Genomic DNA, 14533 nt, shown 5'->3' with positions numbered 1-14533 from the left:
GTCAGGATCTCGGCCTAGGAGTCCAGAGGCCAGTGGGGAGAGGCTGGTGTGAGCCGAATACTGTCAATTCCACCTGAAATGATGGCTGTGATTGGGGCCATGGAAGAAGGATTTGTAGGGCCTGGGGTGCTATGGCGTCCTTGATTGCCCAAGGGAATCTGTGGGAGGGCTTCCTGGAGGAGATGGCCCTAAGCTGAGAGGTGGGGCACCCAGCCTGGGTGAGTCTAGGTGTGTGAGCTGGTGTGTTTAGGTCCCAGGCTGTATGAGGGATCTCGGTCGACTGACCAGTGTGGTGGGCTGGCCAGATGTGAGGTGGGTGGGCCAGGAACCCCGTGCCCACCGAGAAGCCCCTCCCTGGCCTTGGTCTGACAGTTGTATGCTGAATCCAAAGTGCAGCGTGAGTGCCTGACAAACAGGAAGTAGACACATCCCGGTGGGAACGGGGCCACTTTACTCCTGTGGATCTGAGTTTTCTCCTCTGCAAAATGGGAGAAGGCCATTTTCAGGTGGTGAGGGACAGAGCTGTCAGTGTCTGGTGGTCTTGCAGAGCCTGGCATAGGTGGGCCTATTTTTCCCAAGAGCTCATGGCAGTGTGCCAAGGCCTCTTGGCAAGCAGATGGGTTAGATCTGTTGCCATGACTTCATGGCCCTGGGCATGTCCTTGATTTATCTGAAGCTCAGCTGGTGGGTCCCGGGGAGCTTTTGACGGCCTTAACTGTATGACTGACTGACCGTGCTAGAGCTTAGAAATGGAAGGGAGAGTAGGAGACCTGATTCTATAACCATGTGCATACATGGGTATGTGTGTGTACACGTGTATGTGTGTTGCATGATGTAGCTCATGCCCACACCCAGCAGGGCTCACTGCCAGCTGTCCTTGGTGTTTCCATTGTTGGGAATCGGAGCTGTTCCCATTGGGAATTGCAGACGCCTGTGCCCTGCCTGTTGCTCCCCACTGCTGAGTGTGCACTTGCGCCCTCAGCTGATCCCAGGGGCAGCAGCTGGAGCATCGAACTCTCCTCGTTTGCAGTAGCCCTGTGGCCCCAGGATTTGTTATGTTGCTCCTATGCCTCAGCCCTGAAATTATTTTTCCATAATAACTGTGTGAATAAAAAACCCAGGCCGGTTGGCACTGGCCGTGTCTGACTCTGAGCTTGTATCAGGCCCCAGAGCAGGCTGACAGAAGTCTGTGCTCGTCCAGCGGCTAGGATTGGGGAGCAGTTAGGGGCACAACCTCACACAGCCTGAGGAAGGGCCAGGCTATCCCGTGGGTTGTGTGCTATCCTTGCTGGGGTCATGGCATTGGAGAGGAGGCTGTGCGGTTGGGAGGGGTCCAGCCCTTACTGTTGGTCTTCCAAGGCCTCTTGAGGGGTGGAGTGCTGGGGACACTGGCCTGGCTGTGCAGATGCCCACTGACTGACCCTTTTATTCCACCCCAGCTCCAAGGCCCTCAAGCCGCAGCCTGGCCCAGGGGTGTTCGGGGCCTTGCAGAACTTCAAGGAAGACAAGCCCCAGCCGGTGCGGGATGAGTATGAATACGTGTCGGATGATGGGGAGCTCAAGATTGACGAATTCCCTATTAGGAGGAAGAAAAATGCTCCGAAAAGGGACTTATCCTGTGAGTTGGAGGGACACAGGGAGGGGGCAGGCCCAGCCCTGTAGGGTCCATCCCGGGCATGTGGAGTTGGGTGGCGTTGGATGTAGCTGGACTAGGGTCCCCCCCTGCCCCTCTAAAGTTGCCATTGACTCCCATCTGCTCTGCTTTCAGTCTTACTGGACAAGAAGGAGCCGCTGCCCACACCCGTTACGAAGCCAAAGCTGGACTCGGCGCTCTACAAGGTAAGCAATTGCCTTCTGGGACACTGGTCACAGGAGTGAGCGAGACAGCCATCCCTGCATCTGGCTGTTCTTGAGGCAGTGGCCTGCCTGCCACTTGGTGGGACATCTGACTGAGCTTTCTGGGTGGAACGTTTTCCTGGGGAGGCTGGCTGGGCTCCAGATGTGGGACTGTGAGCCCTGGGGCCCTGCACAAAGGGGCAAAAGCTGAAAGTCGGGACTTGCGGAAGGTCTACAGCTGTCTGGAGCTGCGCTCCTCAGTCAGATCCATGAGTTTCCTTGATGTTTGAGGATGGTGGTACAGAGGGTAGCAGGCCAGGCTGCTGGGGCTTGGTTATGGGGGTTACGTTATGGGGGAGGTATGGGGGTTAACGTTAGATAACCTCCAAGGCCGTGCATGTCCAGCCCAGGATGTGGTGGCCATCTCCCAGGAAGCCAGGTTCCAGGAAGACGGGTGATACCCCACGTGCAGAGCCCAGGGTGTCCCTGCGGAGCCGCCGGCCAGGGGCTGGTAACTGGTGTCCTTCAGGTGCGGGATCACCCGCCTGATCCCTGTCCAACCACAGCAGCTCCTCTGTGTCTGTGCTCAGTACTGGGGCTCCCACATAAGGTTTTGTAAGCCAGGCCTCATCTGGGAAGGTGGTGCAGATAGGGCTCCAGGCTCCCAGCACAAAGTTCTGGCGCCCACACTCTGCAGTGTGTGTCTGGTCAGTCAGCCTCCCGGTGCTCAGCACAAGGACAAGCTCTTTAAAAACCTCTTTTTCTCACTGGAGTGAAAGAGTCCCTACCCCTACCCCCAAGCCCTTTTCTGACTGGCTGCTCTGTCCCCGCAGCCGAGCGATGACTCCTCTGATGAGGGCTCACTGCACATAGACACAGACACCAAGCCCGCCCGCAATGCCAAAGTGAAGAAGGACAGCGGGGGTTCAGCTGCGGGCATCCTGGACCTGCTTCAGGCCAGCGAGGAGGTTGGCGCCCTCGAGTACAACCCCAACAGGTAGGCCCGGTGCCCTTGGGGAACTGGGGGGAGTCGGTGCTTCCACGGAGTTGGGCCAAACAGGACTCCATCAGCCCACGTCCTGGAGGCTGGACAGTTGGAGTGGGACGTCTGCCTGGCAGAGGTGGTGCCAGGTGGCCAGGGAGGTGAGCGGGGGCTGGCTATGTAGGTCCTTCGTGTTGCAGAGCTCCTGCAGGAGGACTCTGTGGGGCCACCATACCCGTGGGAGCCTGCGGGGAAGCAGGGCCAGGCTGGGTACCTGGAGGGTGTCAGGGTGTTTCCAGACTGGGACATCCAGCTGTCTCTGCCTCATCATTTCCCAAATGTCATAAAAATGACCTAAGAAAATTCCACGGTGTGTGCCCAGTGTCAGGGTAAAGAGCATTCATGGGCCTCTCTGGGACCCCAAGCTGGCTTCCCTGCAGAGTCATCATCTGCAGCAAGGGAGATGATGGCTTCAGAGCTTGGGATGTGAGAGCCCACTCCCTGAGAAGGGGCTGGATCAGCCAGGGTCCCAGTCTCACCCCAACTGGGAGTGTGTGGGAGCTAAGCCAGGCTGCCCTTGAGACCTGTTTGAGTCCACATGTGCGGCCTCAGGCCCCACTCACTGCTGGTGTATATGCTGCCCTTTCCCAGAGGCCCTGAGCTTCCAGGCAATCAGAAAGGCCAGGACATGTGTCTGCTCAGCTCAGATTGTCCTCCCTGCCTAGGCCTGCCCAGTTTCAGTCCTTTGATTTGAGAGAAATGGATTAATTCTCTTGGGGTTTTGCATTGGATGGGAGGCCATGGGGCTTGTTTTTCTCATGATTGTTGTCATTTAGTCGCTCAGTCATATCTGACTCTTTGTGGCCCCATGGACTGTAGCCCAGCAGGCTCCTCTGTCCATGGGATTTCCCAGGCAAGAATACTGGAGTGGGTTGCCATTTCCTTCTCCAGGGGATCTCCCCAACCCAGGGATTGAACCCGAGTCTCCTGCCGTGTAGGTGGGTTCTTTACCACTGGGCCGCCAGGGAAGCCCCTTTTCTTAGGATGGTCCCAGTTAAATTCCCTTTTGGTCCCAACTGGCTCTTGTTTTTAAGCATCATGGGGCATTTTTTTTTCCCCCCACATGGAATTTCTACAAGTACCACAGACAACCAAGGGATGGAGGCCTGTGCCCCCTGCAGCCTCCCCATCCTGGAGATGTCTGCCGCCGTGGTGAGGGCTGGCTCCCCTCCTAGTTCTGGAGTCATCAGGAGATTCCTGCTGTGTCGATGGGGAAACTGAGGCTGAGAGAGCTCAGGGGGCTTGTCAAGGCCACACAGCTAGGGGGCAGCAGATAGGACTAGAAGCTCCATCTGCTAATGATGGAGCCGAAGTGTGGGGGTCCTGGAAGGCTGACCATGCTAGACGGTGTCATCCAGCCAGGGCGGGGTGACTTGGCCTGAGGGAGGCAGGGCTTACATGGTCTGCTTGGCATTTGTTTGGTCCTCCAGATCTGCCTTTCAGCCCACGCTACCAGGATGGAAGTCTGAGGGCCACCTGAGCCGGTGGAGGCACATGTCAGCCCCATCTCAGACAGCGGGGCCCCAGCAGGAGGATTAGGGCTTGATTGAAAAGTGTTCTTCCTAAATCAAATGGTTGTATTTTCTTTCACGGATGACCATTTTTTGTGCAGTGTTATGCTCACAGATAGCCATAGGCGCCTTCTCTCATGGGCGTGGAGTATGGTTGGAGGCTTCTACCGAGCTGTGGGGTACAGATTTCCTGTTCAGCATGGTAGTTTCTGTAGATAAAGCAGACCCAATCCCCTCAACTGCAGAGATGCCCTGGTGGTGGCAGGAGGGACCCTGGCCTGGGACCCCTTTGCCGGGAGGAGAAGCCTGACTGTGAGCCCCCTTCTGCTGGAGGGGGCTGGTGCCTGGGCTGGCCCTGCACCTCTTCAGAGGTGCCTCTTTTCTGGGAATGCTCTGGCTAGCTGGCACCTCAGTGACTGAATGACACTCACCCAGGTCCCCTGTGAGCTCCATGGAGAGCTGCCCCCAAAACTGGATGAGGGCAGATGAGGCTGGTGCCAGAATTCTGCCCGGAGCTGGGACACAGGGCCTGCAGCTTGGGCTCCTGACTGAGCCTGGGCATCGCCTGTTGGGAGAGGGTGGCCAGTCTGTGGATGCGTGTGAACTGATCTGTAGGTGCACACGTGTGTGCTCACACACGCCTGCATGTGCCTGCCGGGGCTGGTCTCCTTGGCTGCCGCAGGCAGTTCCTTTCCCAAGTCTCCCATTTGGAGTGTAGGTCAGTGTTTGATGGTCCATTTGCTCTGTTTTAAGTATTTGCTTTTTTGGGAAAAAAACAGCTGAAGAAAATGGAGGAAAATATGTTAATTTCTTGTGGATGGTTTGCTGAGTGTTTACCGCCGGGGGGAAAGGAGAGGATTTTGGTATGATAATTGGAGGATTAAGGTATTATTTTCCATGCACACTGGTTAGACTTTGCTCCTTGATTCGCCGGCCCACGTGGCCAGTCTGCAGCCCTGGGCTCCAAGGCCCCTCCCTCTCAGTTGCAGCTGAGCTGGGCTGGGACCACGACGTCCAGATGGCACAGGCAGGCGGCTGGCTTCCATGCTGGCTCCCGGAGGACCCTCGTGGTGGGTGTCCTGGCCCCCACCCTCCCATCCCTGCAGGAAGTCTGGCATTTGTCCAGGCCATGAGGCTGGGTGAGGATGCCTGAGACCTTCAGGGCCTCATCCGCAGAGCACTGGAGAGCCTGGTGTGGAGCGTGGGGGGCCATCTATCAGCTCTTGCTGGCTCTCATACTTGGCCGGGGGTGGGGGTCTGTCCCTGCTCAGAAAGCATCAGTGATGATGGTGTAGCAATGATACTACCATTACCAAACGCCCTGTTCTCCTGACTGGGTCCGGGCATCCCTTTGCCCTCATGGCACGGGATAGTGGGGGTTGGGAGGACACTGGGGCAGGTGGAAGGCCTGGTGGAGGGCTCCTAACTCTCCACAGCGGTCTGATCATACTTGATTTTTCCCACTGTTTGTGGCTTTGGAACCATAATCCATCCGCTTCTAGCAAAAGCCCAAAACACTGCGGTCCAGTATGTCTCGGGCGGGGCTGGGGGAAGCGGTATTCATGGAGTACTGCCCAGAGAGGCGCCCGTCCGTCGCTGCCTCCTGGCTTAGGGCAGAGTCCCTGGCCTGGAGCCAACAGTACCCCTCACAGGACGACTTTTGTCCAAGCTTGTCTCGGTGGGCCTCCAGGAACACAGGGGACCACCTTCTGTGTCTGTGCTTCCTGGGGCCAGCTCCATCTCCCTGCACCCTCCAACCTCAGTCTTGGGAACCTTATGTCTGAGCAGGGATTTCTTCTCATTTTAATGTCTTACTGGAGATGCTTCAAACACTTCTTGGAAGTGGGGGAGGGGGCGGGGACCATGCAGAACCACCAGGGTGGTTCTGTGGGGACACTTTTGGGCGCTGCTTTTGTGTTCTGGCAGCCCTGTGGGTGTGTCCACACCCCGGGGGCACATGGGGCAGGCCGGAGGGGGCCTGAGTGACACACATGCAGGACGGCCCGCTGCTGGGCCTCCAGGGCCTCCTGGGTCTGTGACCAGGGAGGAAAGCCAAGCGGTGCCCCATTCCAGGCCCTGCTTCCTCAGGAACCAGGGGGCAATGAGAGGTATAGGCAGGCTCTCCAGAGGCTGGGGTGGGCTGTCCTGACCCAGGTGGACAAATGTCTGGGGTGATGGGCAAGGGTGAGGGTGTGGGTGCAGGTGCAGTCATGGAAAGACGGTGCGGGTCACGGGGGAGATGGAGTGCCATGGGAGAGAGAGGCCTGAGCCGCCCCATCTCAGGTGCTGGATGAGATGTGGGGGAGGCACCCACGACTGGGGCTTACTGCAGGAGCCCATGGTGGGCTCAGGGGTGCACGGAGAATGGAAGAGGGAGAGGGAGGTGGCCTGGGTCCCTGGGGGGAATCTGCTTGTTGACTTCATGATGGGAGAGATCAGGAGTACCTTTGTCTGCCACGGTCTATCTGTCTGCCCCTCCCTTGACCCCTCCCTCCACTTCCCCTCCCTCTTTTCTCTATGTATGCCCCTCTCTGTCCCAAGGCCTCCAGCCCTCCCTTCGATGTTGGGGGGCAGGGGGCAGAGGGTAGAGGAAGCGGGTAGCTGGTCCTTTCCATGGGGAGGCCATCAGCCGCCGCCGTCCTCCGCCCACGCCCTCTGCTGGTTGCTGAGTGGGAGGATGTGCGGGCCGTGGGCTGAGTGCCTGTCTCTCTGTGCCTCCAGCCAGCCCCCCGCCTCCCCCAGCACACAGGAAGCCATTCAGGGAATGCTGTCCATGGCCAACCTGCAGGCTTCCGACTCCTGCCTGCAGACCACGTGGGGTGCTGGCCAGGCCAAGGGCAGCTCGCTGGCCGCCCATGGCGCCCGAAAGAACGGGGCTGGCGGGAAGAGCGCAGGCAAGCGGTTGCTGAAGAGGGCGGCCAAGAACAGCGTGGACCTGGATGACTATGAGGAGGAGCAGGACCACCTGGACGCCTGCTTCAAGGACTCAGACTACGGTGAGCCTGCCTGTCCTGGGGGCTGGGAGCCAGACCTTGCGGATGTAATCCACAGACCTTAGACGTTTCCCTTTAGAAGCATGCAACTCAGAGGTGCTTGGTGTATTCAGAGGGAAGGATGTGCCGCTGTCAGCACCCCCAATTGGAGAACACTTCATCAAAGGAAACCCTGCCCTGTGCCCATTAAGAGTCAATATGCCTCCCCTGATTTACGCTGATTTCTGCCAACGCATAGATTTTCCTCATCTGGATGTATCATGTGAACAGAATTGCACAGTACTTGGCCTTTGGTGCCTGGCTTCTTTCATTAGCATACTCTTTTTTTTTTAAAAAACTTATGGTAACGCGTTATTTATTTATGCATTTTTTTTTTGGCTGCGCTGGTCCTCATTGGTGCATGTGGGCTCTCTCGAGTTGCAGTGAGAGGGGTCTGCTCTTCTTGTGGTGCACAGGCTTCTCACTGTGGTGGCTCCTCTTGTGGAGCAGAGGCTCCAGGCACACAGGTTTCAGTACTTGCCACACGCAAGCTCAATAGTTGCCGTGTGTGGGCTCTAGCGTGTGCAGGCTTCGCTAGTTGCATGTGAAATATTCTTCCTGGACCGGGGCTTGAACCCGTGTCCCCTGCACTGGCAGGTGGATTCTTATCCACTGTACCACCAGGGAAGTCCTCATTAGCGTACTCTTGAGGCCTTATCCACATTGTAGCACGTGTCAGCTTTGTCCCTTTTAGCGGCTGGAGAGCATTCCACTGTGTGGACACACCACGTTGTTTACCCCTTCATCCATCCCCAGGCACTTGGATGGCTTCCACCTTTGGGCAGTTGTGACTAGTGCTGCGGCAGGGGGTTTTGGGTGGCCCGTGTCCGTGGTGTCTGCCTGGGTCGCTGCCCCTGGCACCTTCTGAGAACCTGCCTGACTGTTCTTCACGTGGCTGTACCATTGCATAGACACGTGGAGACCACGTCCATCCTGTGTCTGTGTAAACAGAGAAACCAAGGCCCAGAGTGACTCTGTGGCCTGAGTCTGACGTGGGCAGTAAGTTGATGGCTGGGCCATAGCTGTGGCCTCTGCCCAGGGGCGTGGCCCCTCACCTCACACCATAGCCCATCCAGGCCCAGCGCTTCAGGTTCCACTACGGCCTGAAGGAGTTGCTGTTGGCTGCTTGGCAGGAGACTTGGAGCAAGGACCTACCTCCATGCCTTGGCCTGCTGCCCAGGATGTCCCAGTCCACATGGGGTGTGGTGTGCTTCTAGGGGTGAGGGGTATGCTCACCCCCATGGTGCAGGGCCTGTCTTCAGTGCAATCCTGATGGTGCGAGGATGCACCTTTGTCCTGAAGAGCCCTCCCGTGGTGAGGCTGGGCCTATCCTATCCGGTGGACACTTTCAGGCCTCACTGACGGGGGCTGTCATGGTCTGAAAGACTAATAGTGGGGTGAACTCCATTTTGGGGGCACCCTTGGGACACGGGGCAGGTCCTGGGGGTTAAACCTATTGATAATAGGAGGAGGCACCCAGTGGGTCTCCCAGGACTGCAGTGTGGGTCTGCCTGCTCTAGGGACTTGTTGAGGAGAGTCTGGGGTCCTTCAGAGCCAGCCGGCTCTAGGGACATCAGCGGTTCCCTTCTCTGACAGCAACAGAAGAGATGTCTTGAGAATTGGGCATTCAAGTGGGCATGGCAGCCAGGCTGGGGTAGGCATGGCCGGTTGGGTGGCCATGGGGGCTGGATGGAACCCCTTGTCTGGCCTCTCTGGACCCCAAGGGTGCCTGGGCTGAACGATTTCAGAGGCCAGCTGTGCCTATGTACAGGCCAGCTGCTCCGGGAGGGCTGGTGCTATGGAGTGTGCAGACAGCCCTGGGGGATGCCGGTCACAAGGTCTGCCAGCAGCCTGCAGCACCCATCCTCCTGGGGCCATACCAACAGCTCAGTCCTTCCTCCTCTTTCCCCCTCTAGTTTACCCCTCCCTGGAGTCGGATGAGGACAGTCCTGTTTTCAAGTCCCGGTCCAAGAAGAGGAAAGGATCGGATGACGCCCCCTATAGCCCGACAGGTAGCGCTGGGGGCTGGGAGGGGAGCTCCGTGTACACGGAATGCCGATAGTCGTGTTGCACACCCACTGGCTCTGTGGCTCAGACAGGGTGTCTCTTGCCTGCAGGAGTCCGATTGGGATTCCACTTCAGTCCTGGACCCTCAGCCAAATGCTCTCGCAAACACTCAAAGGCGCCCCGGCTCCTGCCAGGGGAGCAGTGCAGTGTCCCTGGGGTGCGCTGGCCCTCGGCCTTGGCTCTCATCAACGAGAAATGCTGGGAGGGTCCCGTGTGCCCCTGGCCCCTGTCATGGCAGCCAACAGAGTGGGGTCTGGTTCCCCTAACACACTCCCTTCCTGACCCCTCCCGTCCTGCTGGTGTAGGGCAACCACCCCCACACGAGGTTGGGGCTCTTGCTGACCTTCCCCAAAATGTGACTTGTCCCTGGGCTTCAGGGACAGATGAGGGCAAGGCTGGGAGATCCGGGAGGGCGCTCAGGCGCTGGGTGGCGACTCGAGGCAGGCTGACCTTCTTTCCTGCAGCGCGGGTTGGCCCATCGGTGCCAAGGCAAGACAGGCCTGTGCGCGAGGGGACCAGAGTGGCCTCCATTGAGACTGGGCTGGCAGCCGCCGCAGCCAAACTGTCCCAGCAGGTGAGGAGAGCGTCCCCGCCTGGGCTTAGGCTCCCCCTGATGCCTTTGTGCCCCCCACTCTCATGCACGGGGATCACCCAGACTGGGGCTGTCACAACCTTGGGGACATTTGAGTACTGCTGACCCCGGTTCCTTCAGGTTCCCAGGTCCATGCTAGTGGGAAGCAGAGAAGCTGGGAACTGGTGTCAGACGCCCCATGGCAGCTCACAGTGGGGTGGCGGGGAATGGGGGCTTAGGGAGATGGGGGAGGGGGCCCATACTACATGTCCACCTGTAGGTAAGCTCAGATTGGGCAGGGTCTGTCCACTGCAGCTGAGTGCTGATGCCATGTCCTGCACGTCCCCATGTCCAGGACGGCCTGCCTCACAGAGTGGGGCCTGGTGGTCCCTCCACAGACCCCCGTACTGTTCTGGGGGGCTCGTGGTGGCTGGAGGTGGGCTCGGGCGTGGTCCAGCCCTTTCTGCTCCTGCAGTGCTGCCTTGCTCAGCTCCATGGGAGAAGCCTTGTCCACAGTAGACCAGGCTGCTCCCAGGCTGCAGGCTGCTCCCCAGGGTCTGAGGTCTGGCCAGCCCTGTGGGGTGACACATCTGCATGCTTTGTTCAAAGGAGGAGCAGAAAAGCAAAAAGAAAAAGAACACCAAAAGGAAGCTGGCTCCCAACACCACCTCCCCCTCTGCCTCCGCCTCTGCCGGCACCACCTCGGCCAGCACCACCTCGGCCAGCACCACCTCGGCCTCCACCACCTCGGCCTCCACCACCTCGGCCTCCACCACCCCGGCCTCCACCACCCCAGCCTCCACCAGCACGGCCAGCAGCCAGGCCTCACAGGAGGGCAGCTCACCCGAGCCCCCGCCAGAGTCCCACAGCAGCAGCCTGGTCGACCATGAGTACACAGCAGCCGGCACCTTCACTGGGGCCCAAGCCGGCCGTGCCTCTCAGCCCATGGCCCCCGGGGTCTTCCTCACGCAGAGGAGGCCCTCCTCATCATCCCCCAACAACACCGCTGCCAAAGGTACCTTGCTTGTCGACCCCGAGTGGCCTGTGAGTGACCACAGGTCTCTGTCCCTGCAGCCATGGGTCTCTGGGGCCAGGCCCTCAGTCAGTGTGCGAGAGAAATGGCTCCTTTCAAGACGTGAGACCTCTGGTTACTCACCAGGGGGGTTCTGGGTACCTTGGAGCTAGGTCCATTCCTTTAGACTACCAGGGCCTTGGTTTTGGGTCCTGGCCTGGAGACAGTGTGGGTGATGGTTTGCTGAGGGTTCACTGGGAGTGACCTAAGGTGGCCCGGGCTCCTCCTTGTGATTTAGGGGTGGAACAGCTGGCTGGGTCCTGTGGTATCCCCACTGTCACCCCAGGCCCACTGAGCCCTGGCCGTGAGCCCCAGCCAGCCATGGACATGGGGAGTGTGGCTGTAGGTAGCCCTAATGCCATCCCTGGACTGTCCCTGCTGCACATGCCATGCCCTAGCCCCTTGTCGACACGGCCGCTGAGTGGGGCATCTTGTGGACAGTTGATGGTTTTGGAGGGATGCAGAGCTCCCTGTCCTTGGGCATCGCACGCGCATCTTACAGAAAGGGTGTGGGCTTAGTGAGGGATTACAGACCCCCATCCCATATGCTGCTCCTCTCACTTACCTATCTTTTTTGTGTCTCCACCTCCCCCAGGAAAACGTACAAAAAAGGGCATGGCCACTGCCAAACAGAGGCTGGGGAAAATTTTGAAAATTCATCGGAATGGAAAACTGCTCCTTTAAAGTTTGGAAAGCCAGGATCCTTCTGCTCCACTCAGGACCCCCGGAGCCCCGCTAGAACATCAGCCCCCAGGAGGGTGGCCTTGCTGCCTCACCCAGGGAGGGCCTGGCCTCCTCCCAGCAACCACCCCCCTCACATGAGCATCTGTTGCTTCAACAGGCGGAGCTCGCCAATGTGGACAGACGTCCTTTCTCAAGTTGCTTAGAGTGACCAGTTCCCGAAACATGGCCCCGCCCATTTGAGGACCATTCCAGTTTCAGGACAGCCTCCAGGCATCCCCGAGCATGGGTGTGATTGCAGGGCTTCTGCAGCTCTGCTGGGAGCATGAGTCCTTCAAGGAAGGAGGAGTGAGCCAATGCTCACCAGGCCCAGAGTCTGAGCTGGCCACAGACTGGTAGCCTCCAGAGGCTTAAAAAAAGGCAAAGAACACTAGAGAGGAAGAGGAGGAGAAATCGGGGTGTGTATGTGCCCCCCTTCTCTTCCCAAGTGATTCTCAGACAAGTCCAGAGAGTGTTCGGTCCGGTTAGGAGAGGAGCCTCTGTGCTCCCCGGATAGTGGGTGGTGGGCCGGATGGTGGGTGTTGTGCCCTGAATGTCTAGGGCATTTCTTGGGGCCGGCTGGGGCTGGCAGCAGGGTCAGTGTGTCAGTGGGGGCGAACTGGAGCCATCATGGGGTCCGCGGGGAAGGGCTCGGGCCCAGCCACAGTGTGGCACCCCGGGGGCCCAGGCTAAGCCACGTGGGTGGGCCTCATCCAGCCTGACCATCTATACTCCGAGAAGCACTTCCCAGCCAAAGCACTCCGCCATATGCCTGGTGGGGCAGGTGGTGGCCGGGTGGCCCAAGGACTTGGGGGCCAGGCACTTCTATCTTGTCACTTTTTGACGTTTGGTGTCGAGTGCATGGGTGGCTCCTGGACCACGTGTCTGCCCATCGACACGGAGGGGCTGGATTTGTTTCTCAGGCAATCCTGTATTTTAATTTTAGATGTATTTCCTGAAGCATATTTTTCATAGAATGTAGCGTGTAAATAGCTTTTTAAATAACTTCTTTTTTATAAGAGTAAAAGTATCTTTAGGAATTTCTTTCTATAGAGTCCTTCATTAACATTTATACGAGTTTTTTGCCGAGTATGATGAACAGTTGGGTTTCCGATGCTTTTCCTTTTCCTTCTTTCTTTGTATTATTATGGTTATTATTATTATTTTTTCTTTTAGGAACTAAGGTATTGCCTGAAAAACAAGTGATGTCTGTGCAGCCTTATATCTGTCTTTACAGAAGCAAACAGTACACAAAAGATCTATTTCAGACACATTTGAAGAGGAATCTTCAACTTGAATACCAGCTCTTTCTTTCCTTCTTGTTGATGAAGGGGGTGGGGGTACAGTTATTTTACTAGCACCTTGTGAAGTGTTTCTGTGTTTTGTGATGCTGTAATTTATTAATGTTTGTAGCTTTTTATATTTGTACATTTCTTATGAGCTTTGTTTATATGCCCATCCCTGGGTGTTCTGTCCATGAGGAGAGGCAGCTTCGTGTGGGCCTTGCCATCCTTGCTCATCCTGTTTGGGGGACACAGCCCCAGGGCCCAGAGGCTGGAAGGGGCGAGCCTCACGGGGCCCTGACTATTCTGACCCAGCGTTTTGAAGGTTTCCTTTCCTGTCCTTGTTGAACATTTATATAATCTAACCTGGCCATCAAGCTGTTCTCTCTCTTCCTCTCTTTTATTTTTTTAATTTTATTATTATTATTTTGGCAACATGTACATTTCTAACAAAGTTTATTGTGGCTATTAAAGTGTTTTATTTCCCAATTCATATTACTCTTGTATCGAGTCCATGAGGTCTAAGGTAACTTAGATCAAAGTTTTAAAAGAGTAAAAATATTTCCGGTTTTGTACAGAACCATGTCTTTGTCGTTTCTGCCTCGTTCGCTGTTGTCCACTCTGCAGTGAAGATGGGGGGGGTCTTGGACACTGGGGAGAGGAGTGTGGTGGGCTGGGTTTGAGGGTGGGCAGTCAGGCCAGGCCCCCTACCCAGGCCCAGGCCCCGGCTGCCAACATTCCCCATGGAAAGCCCTTGGGTTGCCCATAGGACATATGTACTGTCCTGTACCCCAAAGCTACAGCACCCTGAGCCAGCCTGTAGGAGCAGGCAGAAGAGACCCTTGGTCAGAGTGGGCAGCCTTTGAGACCCTGGCAATACCAGCCCCAGCGCCAAGCATCCTCAGGTGCCTGTAGTACATTCTTAGTGTCTTAGTGTTCACAGGCATGCAGTTTAGTGAGTCCAGTGACAGGCACCCGAGAATGTGTGCAGGATTTCAGTCTAAATCTGATGTTATTTACAACGGATGAACAAAAGCAGGACCCCCTCCCCCCCCCCCATCTCACCTTAACAGATGCACAGTGAAGGGCACAGTGCCCTTCAAAGATTAGGGAGAAAGAGCAGCTAGCCAGACGGGACCGCCACAGAGGAGACCTTGGACCCACGCAGGGGCTGCCCCAGCTGCCTGGCATCTCAGACTTTGCTGGGCCCTGGGATGCAGTGTTCAGCTGCACAGCCTGAATCCGCTCTGTGGGACCCCACAACTGTGGCCTCTGCACACCCCCAGGTTGGGCACTCACGCTGTCTGGCAGCTCTCCTATCCCTGCCCAGATCCAGCCAGATTCTGTCCTGTGGCTCCCCCAGGGGTCCCAACACCCTCATCCCATAGCCTCCAAGGGA

The 14533-nt window shown here is 57.3% G+C and overlaps 1 protein-coding gene across 3 annotated transcripts in view; it reads left to right on the top strand.

Moving 5' to 3' along the window:
• The window catches only part of PHF2 (PHD finger protein 2), a 93190-nt gene extending 79476 nt beyond the window's left edge, over positions 1–13714 (top strand). For 2 of the 3 annotated variants that reach the window (XM_020905478.2, XM_070459434.1), the window contains exons 15-22: positions 1440–1618; positions 1769–1839; positions 2670–2833; positions 7111–7385; positions 9338–9433; positions 9953–10062; positions 10669–11074; positions 11727–13714. In XM_020905478.2, the coding sequence (XP_020761137.1) occupies positions 1440–1618; positions 1769–1839; positions 2670–2833; positions 7111–7385; positions 9338–9433; positions 9953–10062; positions 10669–11074; positions 11727–11815 (1390 nt within the window). In that variant the 3' untranslated portion in view covers positions 11816–13714. The remainder of the gene's footprint in view (positions 1–1439; positions 1619–1768; positions 1840–2669; positions 2834–7110; positions 7386–9337; positions 9434–9952; positions 10063–10668; positions 11075–11726) is intronic. The other variant, XM_070459433.1, reaches the window with a different exon arrangement.
• The last annotated feature ends 819 nt before the right edge of the window (positions 13715–14533 follow it).

Source organism: Odocoileus virginianus, chromosome 31, assembly GCF_023699985.2.
Source record: "Odocoileus virginianus isolate 20LAN1187 ecotype Illinois chromosome 31, Ovbor_1.2, whole genome shotgun sequence".
Lineage (NCBI taxonomy): Eukaryota > Metazoa > Chordata > Mammalia > Artiodactyla > Cervidae > Odocoileus > Odocoileus virginianus.
This window is presented reverse-complemented; position numbering and strand designations above follow the sequence as displayed.